At 44.0% G+C, this 20,612-nt stretch overlaps 1 protein-coding gene across 1 annotated transcript; it reads right to left on the minus strand.

The window, feature by feature from the left end:
- Nucleotides 1-4,131: 4,131 nt before the first annotated feature.
- rnf169 (ring finger protein 169) lies at nucleotides 4,132-18,309 on the minus strand. The gene is made up of 5 exons (XM_071922944.2): nucleotides 18,031-18,309; nucleotides 16,963-17,033; nucleotides 10,890-10,990; nucleotides 8,370-8,460; nucleotides 4,132-7,223 (listed from the first exon to the last, which is right to left on the minus strand). Exons 1-5 carry the CDS (start codon nucleotides 18,296-18,298, stop codon nucleotides 6,066-6,068), a joined length of 1,689 nt encoding a protein of 562 aa, XP_071779045.1. The 5' UTR covers nucleotides 18,299-18,309; the 3' UTR covers nucleotides 4,132-6,065.
- Between the last annotated feature and the right edge of the window lie 2,303 nt (nucleotides 18,310-20,612).

A 20,612-nucleotide genomic window follows, 5' to 3' on the forward strand; every position in this document is an offset into this window, starting at 1 on the left:
TAGATCATAATTATGCAGATGTTGTTTAAAACAGTTGAAGAAGAAGACAAGACACGTTTTCAAAATTTTCACATCTCATTTAGGTTAAAAGTTGTCCTTCTTGTACAGTAGCCATAGAGCTATTACTCCAATACAAAAGTACTTAATTAAAAAAAACAACAACATTGTTTATTGTCCAACAATAAGACGCAGGTATTTTGGCACTCAGCGATAGATATCCTTCTCACACTGACTCCACCGGTGTGACGCGGCCTTAACTAAAGAATGAAAGCTATTGCATACATCATACACTGTGCATATCAGCGCTGCGAAGAGTAAAGCTCGTCTCCTCACCGGCTGCAGCAGAGTTTCCTTACAGTCTGAATCAGTAAAAATAGCCCTTGACCTCCTTTACATCCTGGAAGATAGAAAAGTAGCAACGCTAGCAAAATATATTACGAATCTCAAACAACAGGCATAACATCTCTGAATCACATTTCAGTATCAAATAATACACATGCACCTCTGGTTCCCTTCACCCCCGCGCCTCGTCCCAACACTGGAGTCCGGCACATGAAAACCTCTGAACAGTTCTGGTGTTTTGGTGAGGAAACCCAGCTGGAGGCTCCTGAACACTTTATCATTATTGTTGTTATTATTATTGTTAATAAGGGGCGTGGCCTTTTCTGGTGAACCTACTTTCCCTCAATCCGCCTCTTCTACTTCTACTTCAGGTACTGATTTCCTGCGTTTCCCAGCATGCCTTTCAACAACCCCCAGAGAAGGGGCTGCATTGCATTCTGGTCTATTGTCTCTGCCTCTTCTCCCTGTGTGACGGATCAAACACTGATAAACATTACCGTCTGTTGTCAGTCTGTTACCGTCTGTTGTCAGTGTGTTACGGTCTGTTGTCCCGTCAGCCTGTTAGTCTGTTGTCCTGTCAGTCTGTTACCGTCTGTTGTCCTGTCAGTCTGTTACTGTCTGTTGTCCTGTCAGTCTGTTACCGTCTGTTGTTTTGTACTGCTGTCAGTCTGTTACCGTCCGTTGTCCTGTCAGCCTGTTAGTCTGTTGTCCTGTCAGTCTGTTACCGTCTGTTGTTTTGTACTGCTGTCAGTCTGTTACCGTCCGTTGTCCTGTCAGCCTGTTAGTCTGTTGTCCTGTCAGTCTGTTACTGTCTGTTGTCCTGTCAGTGTGTTGTCCTGTCAGTCTGTTACAGTCTGTTGTCCTGTCAGTCTGTTGTCCTGTCAGTCTGATACCGTCTGTTGTCCTGTCAGTCTGTTACTGTCTGTTGTCCTGTCAGTCTGTTACAGTCTGTTGTCCTGTCAGTCTGTTACCGTCTGTTGTCCTGTCAGTCTGTTACCGTCTGTTGTCCTGTCAGTCTGTTACCGTCTGTTGTCCTGTCAGTCTGTTGTCTTGTCAGTCTGTTACCGTCGGTTGTCCTGTCAGTCTGTTCTCCTGTCAGTCTGTTACCGTCTGTTGTCCTGTCAGTCTGTTACTGTCTGTTGTCCTGTCAGTCTGTTACAGTCTGTTGTCCTGTCAGTGTGTTACTGTCTGTTGTCCTGTCAGTCTGTTACCATCTGTTGTCCTGTCGGTCTGTTGTCCTGTCAGTCTGTTGTCCTGTCAGTCTGTTACCGTCTGTTGTCCTGTCAGTCTCTTACTGTCTGTTGTCCTGTCAGTCTGTTACCATCTGTTGTCCTGTCGGTCTGTTGTCCTGTCAGTCTGTTGTCCTGTCAGTCTGTTACTGTCTGTTGTCCTGTCAGTGTGTTACTGTCTGTTGTCCTGTCAGTGTGTTACTGTCTGTTGTCCTGTCAGTCTGTTACCATCTGTTGTCCTGTCGGTCTGTTGTCCTGTCAGTCTGTTGTCCTGTCAGTGTGTTACTGTCTGTTGTCCTGTCAGTCTGTTACTGTCTGTTGTCCTGTCAGTGTGTTACTGTCTGTTGTCCTGTCAGTCTGTTACCATCTGTTGTCCTGTCAGTCTGTTACAGTCTGTTGTCCTGTCAGTCTGTTACAGTGTGTTATGCTGCGTTCAGGTCACGTGGGAGAAAGCAGAACAGAGCAGCGTTCACGTGTTTCAGCTCGTTGGATCGCCAACATCCAAAATAATTTTTATTCATGAATTTAAAATCAAACTAAAATCAAATTAAACGAACTTCAGCAGCCATCACTCACTTACTGTATGTAGATCTGATTGTATTACTGTGTAAATAACCAATAATTTACATTTCTATCACCTTGGCCTGCCGACAGCGGTGGACCGGCTGCAGCGTTCACTTTTGTGACGCCAAGTGAGAAATCAGAGCCGGATCCCACTGATCCTGCAGGTCGGCATGAGCGCTTTTCCCGGTCGGCGGCTCGTATTTACAGTGAATCTGATGAGACGTGAACGCAGCATTAGAGTCTGTAGTCCTGTACTGTGTGTCGGTACCTGACTGCTTCCTGGTCGTTCCTGGACTTGGTGACTGGATTAAAGAGATTCTGATTCACCGAACAAAAGCGTAATAATGTGAACAAGCAGAAAACCGACAGATTAAATCTCTGAACATTCATACTGACTCTGATGTTTCATGTTGGTCGATTCATTTTAGTACGTTTCTCTCTGTAGGAAGTCCACGTCGGGCCAAACGCCCAATCCTGGCCCTTCTTAGTCGCACTTTTTCATCTCTCACTGTTTTGGCTTTGGAAACCCAGTCAGTAAATCAGCGTTCTGCAACAGCACAGGAAACCAGAGCGCTCAGACCGGCTCTGGCTGAAAGGCCGGCGGATCAGAGATCAGAGCCGTGTGCCGGTCCGATCTGCAGCGGTGTGAAACGTGTAAAGAGTCACGTGGCGTGAAGAGGGAATCTTTTCTGCCGTCACTGTTAATGTAATAACTGACCGTTATCGTCACTAGAAGACTGAACAATCCTCCAACCTGCTGTTACACCTGAACACATCTTCCCTTAGGATGTGGAATCAAGTCTGTCTCCGATAAATCCTGCTGACTGACTGACTGACTGAGTGACTGAGTGACTGAGTAACTGACTGACTGACTGAGTAACTGACTGACTGACTGACTGAGTGACTGACTGACTGACTGGGAGAAAACAAAACCTCCCTGCCGAAGCTAAAAATCCATGAACATAATAACAATTTGCAGCAAATATGACATTCATCTGTTTTCAGCTGATAACCATCTGAACGGGACAGCTGTGGTTTGAATTTTGACTTTTAGATCAGTTCAATTATTACATTGTTGAAGATTTCAGCCTTCTCAGTAATCTAATAATTTCTATGTTTTTAACAGTGGGTAACCTTTACAACATTAATAGAAAATGTATTACATTAACAGGATTATTACACTATTAGCTGCAAACTGTTACTACATTAATGGTTTATTACATGAATGGCAAGTTATTATATTAACAGTTGTACCAACATGAAATCATCCTGATTACTGGAACAGAATCAGCAGAACTTTGTAATTCTGAGACAAAGTAAGATGATGCTGCAGCGACAGGTTGATCAGAACTGCAGGTTTGATCTGAACGCCTCTCAGGTTTGATCTGAACGCCTCTCAGGTTTGATCTGAACGCCTCTCGCTGCGCTGCGTTCAGTCGGGGGAACTCCGCCCGCGCTGCCTTCAGGGTCCAGCTCAGAAACACAGCCGTAATGTGATTTGACCGATGTAAAATCTAGCTAGTTAGCATAAAACGTTAGCAACTGTAAGTGCAACTTCACATTTCAGATTTATATATTTAACTGTTTACCACATTTAGGTCATGTGATGAAAACAGAGCTGAGTGTATTTTGAGGATGATAAACATGTTAAAGTAACGCTGTGTAGTGTTTAGTCTCCTACTTAGCTTCCATCTTGAAGAGCTAATCCATTACATTTTTCTGAGTAGGAAGGTGGAATTTCCCATTTTCTGACATCGCTTGAACGCAGCATAATTTTGGGTCATAAGTGTCACTGAACCGTCACCCTGCTCACTCACCACAGTCTGGATCTGAGCCTCAGCTGAATGACTAAAACGTTCATATTTAGATTTCCGGTAATGTTTTCATGATGCTACTGAAAGCAGAAAAGCGCGGACGACGTTTCACATCAAACCTACAGTTTTTATCAACACTGTTTTCCTGCATTTCCCAGCATCACACAGGACAAAACACTGGATGACAGTCAGTATGTTTACTTACACCAATATCCTGTTGACATCATATCCTGTTCACAACAACAAGCTCTCATCACGAGTTTGAGAAATCTATATTCCTGATGAGCGGATCAGCTGAGACATGGAGGCATTTCACCGCCTCGTCCCATTCGCTGCTGGCTTTTATCAGTTTCCATCGTGATATTCAGAATATTGTGTCCATCCGCTCAGTCTCGCTGGTCATCAGGGTATAAAGACGCTTATAAACAGCTGATCCAGAGTAAGACTTTAACCAGGATACGAGCTACTGTCCACAGTATGTGTGCATGTAAACATACTCACCGTCTCCTCAGCTTGTAAAGCTAGAACATTCTGCAGCGTCCAAAAGTCTGAAGCAAATCGTCATCGGTACATGACGAGTTCTCGGCAGCAGAACCGCCGTTAGAAACTAAAGGGATGGATGTGAGATTTTCTGGGTCCAAAAACTCCTGACAACCAGTTCAGAAAGGAAGACCGTCATCAGAGACGCACCAGTACTGATACTGGTGTGGGATGCTGGGATGCTGGGATACTGGGCGGCTACTGGGTTTAAAATACAGTTCAGGTATCTGAGGATTTTCCCTCAGCCTCCCTCAGCTGTGGAAGGATGGTAGTTTTCGGTCAGGCAGAAACATGAATCACATGTAAGCCGGTTTAGTCCGGTTTAGTTCCCAAACTGAAGGTGTGAGTCTGCTGGTCAGATCAGTGTTCAGGATCAGACGACTGTTACGCTGCGTTCACACTGTGAGCAACACCATCAGCAAGAGAATGAATATGAATGAATGAATAAATGAATATCAATATCAATAGTTAAAAATGGAGAAGACGTTGATTCCAGCCAATCAAAGCTTCCCAGTTCTCTACAACGTTCATCTGATGGCAGGAAGAAACGTCTCAGAAACAAAGATGGAGAACGTTGATCCATCGCTGAAGGTTTTTCTGTTTATTTTACATTAATGCTAATCAGCACTCGCCAGCTAGCTGTGTTAACTCGTTAAAATGATTTCATGTTATGAGAGGCAAAACCAAAGCAGTAAAAACATGATTCACCTGCCCAGGTCGCTCACAGTGAGAACGCACGTTCACAGCCAACTACTGGGAATCGGTGAGAGGGGTATCAGTGCTTCTCTGACAGGAGTATCTTCTCTTTTAATTCCATCAGTTTTCTGATAATGTGTTATTAAATGTGTTGCAGCGATGCCAGTTCCAGCCCGAACGCTCCGACTCGCTGAGAACCAGCCAGACCGACAACTGATGCTGGAAGTTCAGGTTGAGTTGGGAGGAAAATCCTGTGGGATTTGTGGTGATATTCAGATGGTTCGCTGGTCTGACAGGAGACTAAGGACCAGGCTAAACCTTGAACACATGGTTTGGTATTCTGGTTATCACCACACATGCATCAGCAGGATGTAGCCGCTGCTAATGCTAAATGAGTCAGGGTGACATGGGTCATGTCGTTTGAAAATTACCATTTAACTTTTAGCAGAAGGTTGTGATTGATTTGGATATATAACCAAGAATAAGCAACATGTCCCGATTGTCCCTATGACTCCCATGCATTTAGCATTAGCTCCTATGACTCCAATTCATTTAGCATTAGCATGGCTACATTTCACGGATGTTGTGGCAGGAACCAGAGAGCCAGACCAGCGTTCCAGTTCTACCTGGTTCTTAGACTGTCAGGTCAAAGAATGGTGTGAATATAAATCAAGAATTATGCTTCAATTCTTACCAGATCTATAAAATATAACCGGTGTTCAACATCCTTACAATTTTCTGTGTCTTGCATATATCAAGAAAAGTTTCCCCATCAGCGCTCTGTCAGCTGCTGGCCGAGTTTCTGAGCTTGTGCTTGGTCGGCAGAACCTGGTCTCAGTGCCAGCACCCTCCAAAGTAACTCCTCGCTCCGGTCTGGGAGCTAACGCTGTTTGGAGATTCGTCTGGATTTCCGCGGACTGCGCCGTCTCCGGTTCTGATTGGATATCCACGACCGCAGGAAGTACTTCTCGGGGCTTCGCCTCTGCCGGTTGGCTCTCTGGTTCTCCAGGTCAAACTGTCTCTGGAGCTTCAAGGCCAGCGCTCGGTCTTCTCTCTCCTGCTGGATCTGCTGGACGTACCGATCGTTCCCGCGGTACTCGATGTCGAAGGCCTCCTGGCTGCCCGGCCGGGTTCTCTTCAGGTCTGACTCCGCCTCCTCCAAGTGTTTGGTTTTCTGGCTCCTCTTCTTGCCTCTCCGTGAGGTAGATTGGTTCTGGGTGCAGCCGCTACTGTCGGCCTCTTTCCTGGGACTCTGGGAGTCCTTTGACACTAATTTACAAGACTGGAAACCCGAGTTCCTTGCGTACGGGGAAAACGATTGCCTTTTACCGAACAAGGCTCCGCTACACGATTCAGGAGGTACGACCGTCTGGTCAAAATCTGAACTTCCTCTGAACGCCGCCTCGCCACTGTAGCGGACAGCGGGGACGCGAATCTTAATGGATTGTTTCTGAAAGCCGTCGGTTTCTCCGGCCGGCTGGTCGAACACCAGCCTCCTCTTGTTGAGAGTGAACGCTCCGTTGCCGTCCCGTCCCGCCGGGGAACGAGTCTTTGCGGGCCTCGCCCCGCCGTCCTCCGCCGCACTCGTTTTGCCGTGGAGTTCGTTAACGGGGCTCGTCAGCGTCGCCTTGGAGTTCACCTTGACGCTCTGGCGGTCCAACTCGATCTGCCTCCACTTCTGCAGGACGGCCGGACTGGCCTCGTAGCTGGTGGCCCTCTGCAGGCCGCGGGTCAGATTCCGGGGCGTGGACTTGACGATGGTGGGCTCCATCAGCCGGCCGTCGGGGAGGCGTTTGGGCGGCGTGCACGGCGAGCAGACGATGGGTTTGAAGTGGTTGAGTTCCTCGGAGATGCTGTCGTTGCTCTCGGGGCTGATGGAGCGCTCCTGCCTGGCCTGGGGGACGCCCAAGGGGGTCGACGATGTCATCACGGTGCGCCAGCCGAGCCTACGGTCCGGCGTGGCGACGGGCGCTGAGACGGACCGGCTGTTCTCAGAGGAGAGGAGGATGCCTGCTGTGTAGCTGTGGCTGATGCCAGCCTGAGGAAAAAAACAGAGAGCGAGTCAGAGAAGTGGAGAATATTCACACTGGACTGTTCTCACCCGGGACATCCAGAGATTCGTAATATGTGCAGAGATCATCAATTATTTTAATCTCTACAATTTGTAAAGTAAAAATTCCAGCTAATCAAACAATTTGTAATTTCAGCCGTAATTTGTTTGTGGCACACTATTTCTTTTTCTTTTTCTAGATGGACAATTTCTCTCTTCCTGCTGTCATGAAATGTGGAGGGAGGAAGGTTTTCAACGTATTTTTGGCGCAAACTTCAAGTTTTGCTTTGCTAAATCAGGAAGTGTTGAGATGTAAAATCTCGACCTTGTACAGCTGCGTCCAGGACAGCAGTGATTTCAGCAACTTTCATTATCCTGTACGAATGTGTTTTAGGAAACTGCATGAGGTCAACACTAGTGATGGGACGACGTATCGAAATTCAATATATCTCAATACACCATATCTATATCTAAAATGGAGCTCCATGTTATTCTGCTGTCAGGAACATGAATGGTGATATCAGCTCCATGTTATTCTGCTGTCAGGAACATGAATGGTGATATCAGCTCCATGTTATTCTGCTGTCAGGAACATGAATGGTGATATCAGCTGCATGTTATTCTGCTGTCAGGAACATGAATGGTGATATCAGCTCCATGTTATTCTGCTGTCAGGAACATGAATGGTGATATCAGCTCCATGTTATTCTGCTGTAGTAATCACTAATGAGACTCTTGACCATCACAGTTTCACAAGCTCTCCATCCAAATTATATTATTGTCACTTTGTAATGACATTTTTAAATTGTTGTTTACATTCTAGCAGCCAATGGCATCGCTAGAAAGATTTGTGTCTCAGAAATAAACAGAATTCTGCAGTCAGCCTTTGTTGTCACTGAACTTTTATTGATCACTTCGTATCCTGGTTGTATTGATCCTGAACCTCAGATCACATATCGAACCGTATTGTCAGATAAGCAGATCATCACATCACTAGTCAACACATAACAGCAGTCCTGTGTGAGCAGGGCTGAAGAGCTCACAAAGAGCTTACATACATAATAAATAACCAGTAGAACCAGTCTGATACTGGGAGCTGACCAGTAGAACCAGCAGAACCACAGTCTGACGTACCTTGTCCATCATGGCAGGCTGGGTGACGGCCTTCAGCTTCCCTCCTCTGTCCTCCACAGAGTCCGTACAGCTCTGACTCCTCTGGGCACCACTGAAGAAGAAAACCACATGTCGTGTGTATGGAGACTGATGTGTATAGAGTCTATATACAGACTGATGTGTATAGAGTCTATATACAGACTGATGTGTATAGAGTCTATATACAGACTGATGTGTATAGAGTCTATATACAGACTGATGTGTATAGAGTCTATATACAGACTGATATGTACAGAGTCTATATACAGACTGATGTGTATAGAGTATATAGACTGATGTGTATAGAGTCTATATACAGACTGATGTGTATAGAGTCTATATACAGACTGATGTGTATAGAGTCTATATACAGACTGATGTGTATAGAGTATATAGACTGATGTGTATAGAGTCTATATACAGACTGATGTGTATAGAGTATACAGACTGATGTGTATAGAGTCTATATACAGACTGATGTGTATAGAGTCTATATACAGACTGATGTGTATAGAGTATACAGACTGATGTGTATAGAGTCTATATACAGACTGATGTGTATAGAGTCTATATACAGACTGATGTGTATAGAGTATATAGACTGATATGTATAGAGTCTATATACAGACTGATGTGTATAGAGTCTATATACAGACTGATGTGTATAGAGTCTATATACAGACCGATGTGTATAGGGTCTATATACAGACGGATATGTATAGATTATATAGACTGATGTGTATAGAGTCTATATACAGACTGATGTGTATAGATTATATAGACTGATGTGTATAGAGTCTATATACAGACCGATGTGTATAGAGTCTATATACAGACTGATGTGTATAGAGTATATAGACTGATGTGTATAGAGTCTATATACAGACTGATGTGTATAGGGTCTATATACAGACTGATATGTATAGATTATATAGACTGATGTGTATAGAGTCTATATACAGACTGATGTGTATAGATTATATAGACTGATGTGTATAGAGTCTATATACAGACTGATGTGTATAGAGTCTATATACAGACTGATGTGTATAGAGTCTATATACAGACTGATGTGTATAGAGTCTATATACAGACTGATATGTATAGATTATATAGACTGATGTGTATAGAGTCTATATACAGACTGATGTGTATAGGGTCTATATACAGACTGATATGTATAGATTATATAGACTGATGTGTAGAGTCTATATACAGACTGATGTGTACAGATTATATAGACTGATGTGTATAGTCTATATACAGACTGATGTGTATAGAGTCTATATGCAGACTGATATGTATAGATTATATAGACTGATGTGTATAGTCTATATACAGACTGATGTGTATAGAGTCTATATACAGACTGATGTGTATAGAGTCTATATACAGACTGATATGTATAGATTATATAGACTGATGTGTATAGAGTATATAGACTGATGTGTATAGAGTCTATATACAGACTGATGTGTATAGATTATATAGACTGTGTATAGAGTCTATATACAGACTGATGTGTATAGAGTCTATATACAGACTGATATGTATAGTCTATATACAGACTGATATGTATAGAGTCTATATACAGACTGATGTGTATAGATTATATAGACTGATATGTATAGAGTCTATATACAGACTGATGTGTATAGGGTCTATATACAGACTGATATGTATAGAGTCTATATACAGACTGATATGTATAGAGTCTATATACAGACTGATGTGTATAGATTATATAGACTGATATGTATAGAGTCTATATACAGACTGATGTGTATAGAGTCTATATACAGACTGATATGTATAGAGTCTATATACAGACTGATGTGTATAGAGTCTATATACAGACTGATATGTATAGAGTCTATATACAGACTGATATGTATAGAGTCTATATACAGACTGATATGTATCATCACCTGCTCAGTTTAACTGCTCTTATAGATTCTTAATAACAGCACTTTATTTTCTCATATTGATAATAAAGCCAATAATCTACCAATACTCTCTATGGTTATGAGCCAATGACGATATTGAACTGCCACAAAAAAAATGAGGCAAATATTGGTGATGACATCAGTAATACCAATAGCGATACCAGTGGCATTATCCTGGCTATAATCACCAATAATATCAGTAATAATATCAATAATACAGATAATTTCTAGATTTTGATAGTCTGTAAATATGAGCCTGAACCAATATGAAGCTCATCAAAACATTTAAGCAAATAACTGATGATAAAATCCAGATATCAGTCTAGTTCTGGTGCGTGTTACACACAGAAATACAGCATTATAATGTATTTTCATATGTTTTTATAGGTTTTTATATCTTTTTTTTATATTAAAATGATCGATGTAGATTTTTTATTCTCATTTGTAATATTTTGTATATCTTTTATATTTGCATTTCTTCATATATTAGTAATATATATATTAAAGACACTCCGGTCTTTAACAGTGAGGTCTGCTGTGGTTCCAGACTTCTCACCCTGTGAAGGCCGAGGAGGTTTTAGTTTTCCTGACGAAGGCAGAAATGTTCCTGGTCTTCCTGCCGAGCGGCTCCTCGTTCTCCGAGTCGGACAGCACCGCCTGGAAACACCGAAACACCAAAACACCAAAACACCAAAACACCACAATATCAGCATTCCATTTCACCAACAGCATCTTTACTGATAGAAGAGAACACAGCGGAGGGATACCATTTAGGAGAGAGAGTTCCTGTTTGGGAGACCTAAATACTAATTTTAGTGTAAAACAAGAATAGATGCCGACAGACTCAGGATGCTTTATTGTCTTACAGCAGGATCTGTTGTTGAATCTGTTCACCAACGTGTTCAATGTCAGTTTCCATTCAAATGGGAAGGAAAAATCTGAACGCTACAAACTGGCCCAGCTGCATCTGACCTTGGTCAGTAGTTTATATTCTGCTTTTCAGATAAATAACTCCATGTTGAAACTAGGGGTGTGCGATATGACGATATTAGATCGTGAACAATTAAAATGTCTCAACGATCTGCCTTTACAGAGAGATCGTTAGTATCGTGCTACAGTGCACAGTCTATCAGTTGCAGTTCTATGGCTCATACACACATCCAAAGTTGTTTTCTCAGCCAAATCTTAAATCACACTATTTGCTAGTCCGTTTCGCGCCTTCCCTAGAGACACACCAATAAACCAATAATAGCAAACAGTAGGTAGTGCCTTGGATTTATTCCCCTCCCCCTTTTTATTTGGCAACGTAGCGGCATGGATGACAACACGGAGGAGTTGATGGGTAATATGGAACTGGTTTGGATTTTCCAAAACCGACACGGCGCAAACAACAGTTGTCTGCAAATATTGCAAAGATAAGGTTCGCACGTCGGATGGCAACAAGACGAACCTTTTTAACCACCTCAAAAGAAAGCACCTGAAAGAGTATGCTGCCAGTCAAACAGGGAGGGGATCCCACCTGAGCATCAGCTACAACCAGAGGCTACGAGGCCAAAACAAACAACTCTGACGAAGGCATTTGAGAAAGGCACTCCGTATGACAGGACAAGTAAGCGCTGGAAAGAGGTAACTGATGCAGTGACATTTTACCTGGCCAAGGATATGATTCCCATAAAAACCGTGGAAAATGAGGGTTTCAAAAGACTGCTCGCGGTACGAGATACCCAGCTGCAAATATTTTTCCAACACGGCCATTCCACGGCTGTACTCCGAATGCCGCGACAAGATTCAACACTAAATACAAAACGTCCAGTTTTTTGCTACAAGTGACTTATGGTCTAGCCGCACTTCAGAACCTTATTTGAGTCTGACCATTCATTTCATTCACGACAGGAAGCTGAGCAGTGCGTGTCTTCAAACAACAAACTTCCCACAAGACCACACGGGTGAGCTCACAGCACGAGGCCTGAGGACTGGAAGGAGAACAGGACCTGCAGGCCCACAGACAGCGGGGTGAACATGGTGAACACGGTGAACACGGTGAACACGGTGAACATGTGAACATGGTGAACATGGTGAACACGGTGAACACGGTGAACATGGTGAACACGGTGAACATGTGAACACGGTGAACACGGTGAACACGGTGAACATGTGAACATGGTGAACATGGTGAACACGGTGAACATGTGAACATGGTGAACATGTGAACATGGTGAACATGGTGAACACGGTGAACATGTGAACATGGTGAACATGGTGAACATGTGAACACGGTGAACACGGTGAACACGGTGAACACGGTGAACATGTGAACATGGTGAACATGGTGAACACGGTGAACATGTGAACATGGTGAACATGGTGAACATGTGAACACGGTGAACACGGTGAACACGGTGAACATGTGAACATGGTGAACATGGTGAACACGGTGAACATGTGAACATGGTGAACATGGTGAACATGTGAACACGGTGAACACGGTGAACACGGTGAACACGGTGAACACGGTGAACACGCTGAGGGCCTCGGAGTCGACAGCTGGACTCTGCAGTGCTCTGGGCAGACTTCACCTAGCCATCGGTGAGTGAAACTAAAATAAAATATTGCCACTGGCATTCAGATAAGGAGTTGGTTCATAATAACAATACTGTTATATTAATAAAATAACTACAAATTACAGTGGGAACACAGAACAGATTAGTCTACAATATAATTTACATTTTATTAAATTAAAATGTTTTGTATATGAAATATATAGTATTGTAGAACAATCACTGTTTTCAATAAAATAGTACAATTTAAAAATATAAACAGTTGTGAATTAAAATTTACAGTGTGATTTAGGTTAAATCTGATTAATAAATCTTATTCTTCTTTTTATTAGAAAAAAGTGCCAATGACCCTCGTGTTGATCGCACAACATCTATCTGCAAGTGGACATGCAGGCTAGGCCTGTGCCGATATTAAAATTTCATAGTACGATTATCTTGGCCAAAATTATCTCGATATACGATATTATCTCGATAATTATTACAAAGATGAAAACCTTAGGAGGAGAATGTGACAGGGATGGTGATTCTGATTTATCGTTTACAGCCTGATTATCCCCAGGGGGGCAAAGTTGACATTATTTCCATCAACCATTGACTTTCCCTATATGGGAAGTTACTTCACGTACCGTAAATCCTCTAATATCGGCCCGGGCCTTTATTTACCTCAGCTGCAGAGGGTACCAGGCCTTTATTGGAAGCAGGCTTATATTAGAGACATGCCTTTATTTCTAATTCCCTCTGTTTGATAAGTATATTTGCTCATATTTTAGTACGAAGCCTCCTTGTTTTCTGATCTGCTTCTGTTGGGGTTCGTTAGGTAGACGTTTTTTTGTTACTGCGATGCATTACGATAATTACGGTAATCGACGACGGCACGCTCCAGAGACTTCTGCCGGCCGAGCCGTCTTGTGGCACTTGTACGTTACTACAAACTACAGTTACAAACAGGCACCAGGAGTTTACCGGTATCCACCGTTGTTTGCATGTAAGCTGAAGCTAACTGAAGCTAACTGAAGCTAACTGAACCTGGGCGCCGATTTGTTCCCGGTGATCCGGCTGAGATTTCGGCAGGGGTCCCGACGCCGATGCGTCACCGATCCTCACTCCACAATGTGGGCCGTGCGCGCGGTGGAGAGGACAGCGGCGGAGAGAGGAGACAGACACGGTGCAGCCATATACTGGTTTTGACCCAGTCTTGTTTCCTTTGTTTTTTTCCCCGGCCTGTATTTGAGGCCGGCCTTTATTTGTTCGTGTCGACCACGCCCCCGGCCATTATCGGAGACCCGGCTTTTAATTGACTACAGGCCACTATTAGAGGAAATACGGGAAGCAATCTAAAAAGCATACGGCTTTGATTTTGAAATATGTTGTACTAATCATCAACACATCTTGGCTTCATTTCACAAAAATCCATTCGGTATTATTTACATGAATGATAAAATTAGTTACCAGACTACACTACCCAGCATGCTTATAACCTAGTCGCGCTAGTCGGAATGTTCCATCTCCTGCAAAGGGAACGAGCGCAGCAGCTAACCAGCTAGTTACAGCTTCACAGGTTACTGTGAAAACATGTCAGCAGTTACTATCATGAGCCTGAAGTCATATTTAGTGAAGTCCCAAACTGCATCACTTACCGACCCGCACGCGACCGTCTCCCCCTCAGTCGGATCTGCCCCGCCGGCAACAGTTGGTACTTTCTACGCTGAACTTCATGCAAAGTCTCTTCTGTGAGTTTTTATGCCTAAAATAACAAACGTGCAGATCGTCTGAAAGCTTATGGTACGTAGTGAGCCGAGGGGTGAAGCTCAACACCGTTCGTTGCTCTGTTAGTCGCAGAAGAAATGGCTGTTCACTTCCCAGTGAGGGGTGGAGGATCAGAGGATCAAATCTAATGATGACAGACGAGAGAGAACTGGGGCTGTGCTGTGTGTTCGAGTTGCTGTTCTGCCTTCCAACAAGGCGCCGGTTATCGCGGTGCTCACGGTAAGAAAAATCAGGGACGGTGTCATAATTGTTATTGTTTTTTACCGTGATATATAGTCATACCGGTTATTGTCCCATCCCTAATGCAGGCATATAAATACAGCTAGCTAACTAGTTGTGGCATGTCTATGATCTTGGCCACGCCCCCTTACTCAAACCACACAAGTCTTTTTTTTAATTATTATTATTTTTGGGGTATTTTCGCATTTATTTGATCAAAGTAGAGATAGGAAAGATTGGGAGATGACACGCGACAAAAGTCTTGGGCCGGATTCGACCCCCGGACGTCACGGTCACATGGTCACACGGTCACACGGTCACATGGTCACATGGTCACACGGTCACACGGTCACATGGTCACATCTCAGACCACCACAAGTCTTGTGGCTGCATTGCATTCTGGTCCACTGGCGTCTCTGCCTCTTCTACGATGGAACAACCCCCAGAGAAGGGGCGTGTGCTTGTTGCCACACTACATTACCCAGCATCCCTTCGATACGAACAAGACATCGTGGTTTAGAACTTTCCACTCAAAGCTACTGAAACTGCTGAGAAAACAAGACTCACTTAGCTAACAATGTTTTTCATGATAATCTCTTGCTTTGTTTAGTTCATATTAGACACGCCACGCAGATCAGTATGTTTGTTTCATCACGGGGTTTTTCTTCATACTGTCGGATTGATCCACATTCATCCTTACAGGGCGGGAAGCTTCTCCTCCTGGCCTCCTCTCAGTCCTCAATCATCAACAGCTGAGAAAACACATTCACACTTGTTCTGCTCTGCTCAGGCTCAACAGCTACACATCTAAACCGATACTGATTATACACCGGTTCAAAGCAGTTTTAGGTTGCTAGGTAACGGCTTCGCTGTTCCTGGCAAACTTCAAACTTAAACAAGCAGCTGATTCAACGCTAGCTAGCTAGTTTAGACAAAACGGCCAAAACCTCAGGTGAGTTTTGAAGCCAAACCGAAGCAGCAGTTCCTCTAAAGACTCAAGACCTCCAACTCCATCAAGTCAACGGACCACAAACCAACTTCTGATCAATTTTGTTTTTTGTTTTGGTCTCAGCAGCTAATTTCTCTTCTTCTAATGTGTGTCGATACAACAGATAAAACACGGGGTTGTTTTCCTGCAACATGGCGATGATCGTAAACACGATCTTTCGGCTTCGAATCGGCCCTTCAGAGGCCTGTGGCTGAAGAACGCTCACTACTCCATCTGCTGTTACAGTCAACCCCCCCTCTGGACCAATCAGCAACAAGTAAACAAAACGCAGTAGCGCCCCCCTTAGTGCAATGCAGGAATGACGCATCATTCTCTGAAGTTCCCACAAAATCCGATCAGTGGCGTCTCAGATATTGAGCGTGACGGACGGACGGACCGGGACGAACACCAGGGACTAATCACAATATAATGAATATGAAAGGAGCCGAAACAAACAGAAAACTGGACGCCAACATCTAACACCAGGCTCAGCTGCAGACATTTTAATACCGAGTCATGAACCTAGTTAATGTTAGCCTGGTTAGTGCAACTTATTTATGTGGCATGGTGAGACTATCTGAGTTAACTTAGCTGTTAGCTAACATGTGCTAGTGGCTGGCACTTAACTTCACATTAACAGGATGATAATGTTGAACAATACTGGAAAAGAGTTAACAGTAGGTGCTGCTGCTCCTTTATGCACTGAGCAAGTTTCATGTGTGATGTAAAAAAAAATCAGAAATACACAGAAACTCCAGATTGTTTTCAGGGTTTCAACATTTACTGACTGGATCTGAAGGTTTCGGGGTGTCTATAAATATTATTCTGTACTACTAATGTCACTACATGTCCGGTCCCAGAGGTCTGCAGCTGTATCTGATGTGAACCCACACGTGTTTCAGGCCTGATGCGTTTCCACACTTCACAAACATTTCAAGGCCTGGAAATCAAATTCATTTCCCAGACTTTTCCAGACCTGTGTAGAATCCCTGCTTTTGTAGATACAAGGTTTTTCCATCTTACACTATAACAGCCAGACAATAATGAAATATAATAAGACATAAGCAGTGACTGAGTCCCATGTTAAGTCTACTCACCTTCTGTTTCCCTGCCTGACCGGACAAAACCTCTCCACACTTAGAAATCTGAGCAGGAGAGATGAAGACTTCTGGAGAAAAACATATAAAACACAAGAAGTCACTTTAAGCTCCATATCGGTCCGGAACAGAGCAGAATTAAACTGAAACTCAACTGTGTGGACTCCGGTCGAGCTTATAGACCAGAATGAAACACACAGCGCCTCCTGCATCATCAGGGAGAAACTACAAGGATCACAAGGAAATTGGGGAAAAAATGCAGAAATTTTAAAATATTTGGAGAGGTGGGTGTCACCAATAAATAAATCCTGAAAAACTGTGAGGCGTTCAGGTCCAGCTCGGTGGAAAAAGTCATGTATATGAATGCTGATCAGTAAAGTGAATCAGCAGCTCCTCCTACAGCAGGTACAAGTCTGGACAAGTCAGCTCCAATCAATGACAGCAGACCTGAAACTACATCTGACAATAAACACCAAAAATCACTTTACCCTGCTTTATATTAGCAGGGGTAGAGTTTATCCACCTTTTTATGAATCTATAATTTAAAATTCAAAGTTATACATCACAGTAAGCAGTCCTGTGGGTCTTTTGAAGTCATGTTTTCCTGAAAGTGTCATTGATTTGTGTTTGTATTGGTGGTTGTTTGACTGGAGGCCAGCTTTCCCCGCTTCATATTTAACACTAACATCACTGCAGCCTGCAGAGAGTCAGCCAACAGCCTGAATCATAATAAAAACATTCAAATCTGAGTTTATATTGTCCACAGTATTAATAAAAACCTTTCAAACCCGGCTGTACAGGGACTGACTGAGTCTACAGTATCTGCCTGCAGTCTGGACTGGACCAACAGTCTGAGTTACTGATTAATCAGCAGTAAACTCTGACAGGCCTGCTGCTCAACACAACTTAATATAAAGTTATAATACACATTTCCAGACCCAACAGATGTAAAAGTCTGTTGTTTTGGCTCGTTAGTCCTGCGGTCGGGTTGTAAAAGCGGCAGCCTGCTGATCCAGCAGAATGTGTGTGTTGTGTGTCTGTTGTAGTTTTCCCAGGAAACACACAGACCTCTCCGGCTGTCGCAGTCTCTCCTCCCCGGCCTGCTGCTGCTCCTCTCCGGGTAACTCCTCCTCCTCAGCCGCTCCCGGCCCGTCTCGCTGCCGGAGTGTCTCCGGGCCAGGCAGAGGGGACAGGCGGGGTGCCGGCGGGGCGGGGTGCCGGGCCGGGCCTCCGCGCACACCGGGCACCTCGCCTCCTCCTCCGGCGGGCTGGACCCGGACCTGCCGGCGGCGCTGCCCGGTCTGCCGGGACGTTTGGCGGACCCCGCGGTCGCCATCTTCCCTGGTGAGTCTCTTCTCTCTGGGTCTGGTTTGAAAACAAACCCCGCCCTGTCGATGCAGCGCGAGCGCGGAGGCACGCAGCCCGCCAACCGCGGCGCTGGAAACACGAACCGACCGTTCTCCATTCAGAGAAAAACACACTTCAAAACACAAGGGCTTTATAAATCTACACTATACATATAGGCCGTACGTTTTGTTTATACACGTATGCTCATATATTTAGTATACAATCTTCCAAATTTACTCAGTTTGGTGTTTGAGATCAGGCCTATCTGTGTGTTTTGATATCTGCAAGCACGAGCCTATATGGCTCTGATGCAGTAAAAAGGACATTTGGGAAAACAAACAGCTGTTTTGTTTCACTATAAATTTCTCCTTAAATGCATTCTTTATTTCAGTGTCGGTTCTTTGAATTGCTCAAAAGGCTTTTATTTTGAAGGTTTCCGCCGACAGTTCTGTGGTTTACTCTGGAAAACTTGACAGTCAGGAAGAGACAGCGTCTCTATTTTGTCTTCAAAATAAATGCGTAAACTGGGTTATATGATGATCAAGTATTTGGCCGTACAGAATAACAAAAATACGTTAACTTTGGAATTAAAGTCTAGATTAAAATTATAATTATATTATAATAATTATATTATATTGTGGTGCAGGCTATTTCCTGATGACAGAGTGCCTTAGCTGGTTGTTGGTTGCACTGATGCTTGTCAGCATGTTCACTATTGATTTGATATTGCACACAGATAATCTACTTGTCACCTCCAGCCTCCTCCTGGCCGAAGGATCAAAACCAACACAAATACAGGTTTATTTTCCAACTCCATCCAACAATGAAGATCTAAACTAATTTTACACACTTTTATAATAATTACCCAGCATGCCACCCCACATCCAACTGTATAACTCCGCCCCCGTTACCCAGAACACTGTACAACTGTTTAACCTTGGCCTATCTGACTGGCCAGAACGCCACAATATATTGTCCTGTATTTATTTGTGCATCTCAATGACAAAATCAAATGTTGTAATTGTTGTCACATTCTCATTTTATTTTGCATCATGATGACTCTGCACTCCACCAACAGACAGTCATCTACTGATCAGACAGACGGGTGCGGAGTCAGCAGGTCTGGGGTCAGCAGACAGACAGACAGGTCTGGGGTCAGCAGACAGACAGACAGGTCGTTCCTGTCTGTCCTCACAGGATGTGTGAGACGCAGCATCTGGAAGAGAGAAGACACATGATGAGCTGCTGCTGTAATTAAGCTACACAGGAACTGCAGTAAGTTCAGCTGTAATACATCAGGTGAGACAGTCAGTCAGACAGACAGTCAGTCAGTCAGTCAGTCAGACAGTCAGTCAGACAGACAGACAGTCAGACAGACAGACAGACAGACAGTCAGACAGACAGTCAGTCAGACAGTCAGACAGAAGTCAGTCAGACAGTCAGACAGAAGTCAGTCAGACAGTCAGTCAGACAGTCAGTCAGACAGAAGTCAGTCAGACAGACAGTCAGACAGAAGTCAGTCAGACAGTCAGACAGACAGTCAGACAGAAGTCAGTCAGACAGTCAGTCAGTCAGACAGACAGTCAGACAGAAGTCAGTCAGACAGTCAGACAGACAGAAGTCAGTCAGACAGAAGTCAGTCAGAAGTCAGTCAGACAGTCAGTCAGACAGACAGTCAGTCAGACAGAAGTCAGTCAGACAGTCAGTCAGACAGTCAGTCAGTCAGACAGTCAGTCAGTCAGACAGACAGTCAGTCAGTCAGACAGTCAGTCAGACAGAAGTCAGTCAGACAGTTAGTCAGTCAGACAGTCAGACAGAAGTCAGTCAGACAGACAGACAGTCAGTCAGACAGTCAGTCAGACAGAAGTCAGTCAGACAGTCAGTCAGACAGTCAGTCAGTCAGACAGTCAGTCAGACAGTCAGTCAGTCAGACAGTCAGTCAGTCAGACAGACAGACAGTCAGTCAGACAGTCAGTCAGAAGTCAGTCAGACAGTCAGTCAGACAGTCAGTCAGTCAGACAGTCAGTCAGACAGAAGTCAGTCAGACAGAAGTCAGTCAGACAGTCAGTCAGACAGAAGTCAGACAGTCAGTCAGTCAGACAGTCAGTCAGTCAGACAGACAGTCAGTCAGTCAGACAGAAGTCAGTCAGACAGTTAGTCAGTCAGACAGTCAGACAGAAGTCAGTCAGACAGACAGACAGTCAGTCAGACAGTCAGTCAGACAGAAGTCAGTCAGACAGTCAGTCAGACAGTCAGTCAGTCAGACAGACAGACAGTCAGTCAGACAGTCAGTCAGAAGTCAG

Source organism: Centroberyx gerrardi, chromosome 6, assembly GCF_048128805.1.
Source record: "Centroberyx gerrardi isolate f3 chromosome 6, fCenGer3.hap1.cur.20231027, whole genome shotgun sequence".
Taxonomy (NCBI): domain Eukaryota; kingdom Metazoa; phylum Chordata; class Actinopteri; order Beryciformes; family Berycidae; genus Centroberyx; species Centroberyx gerrardi.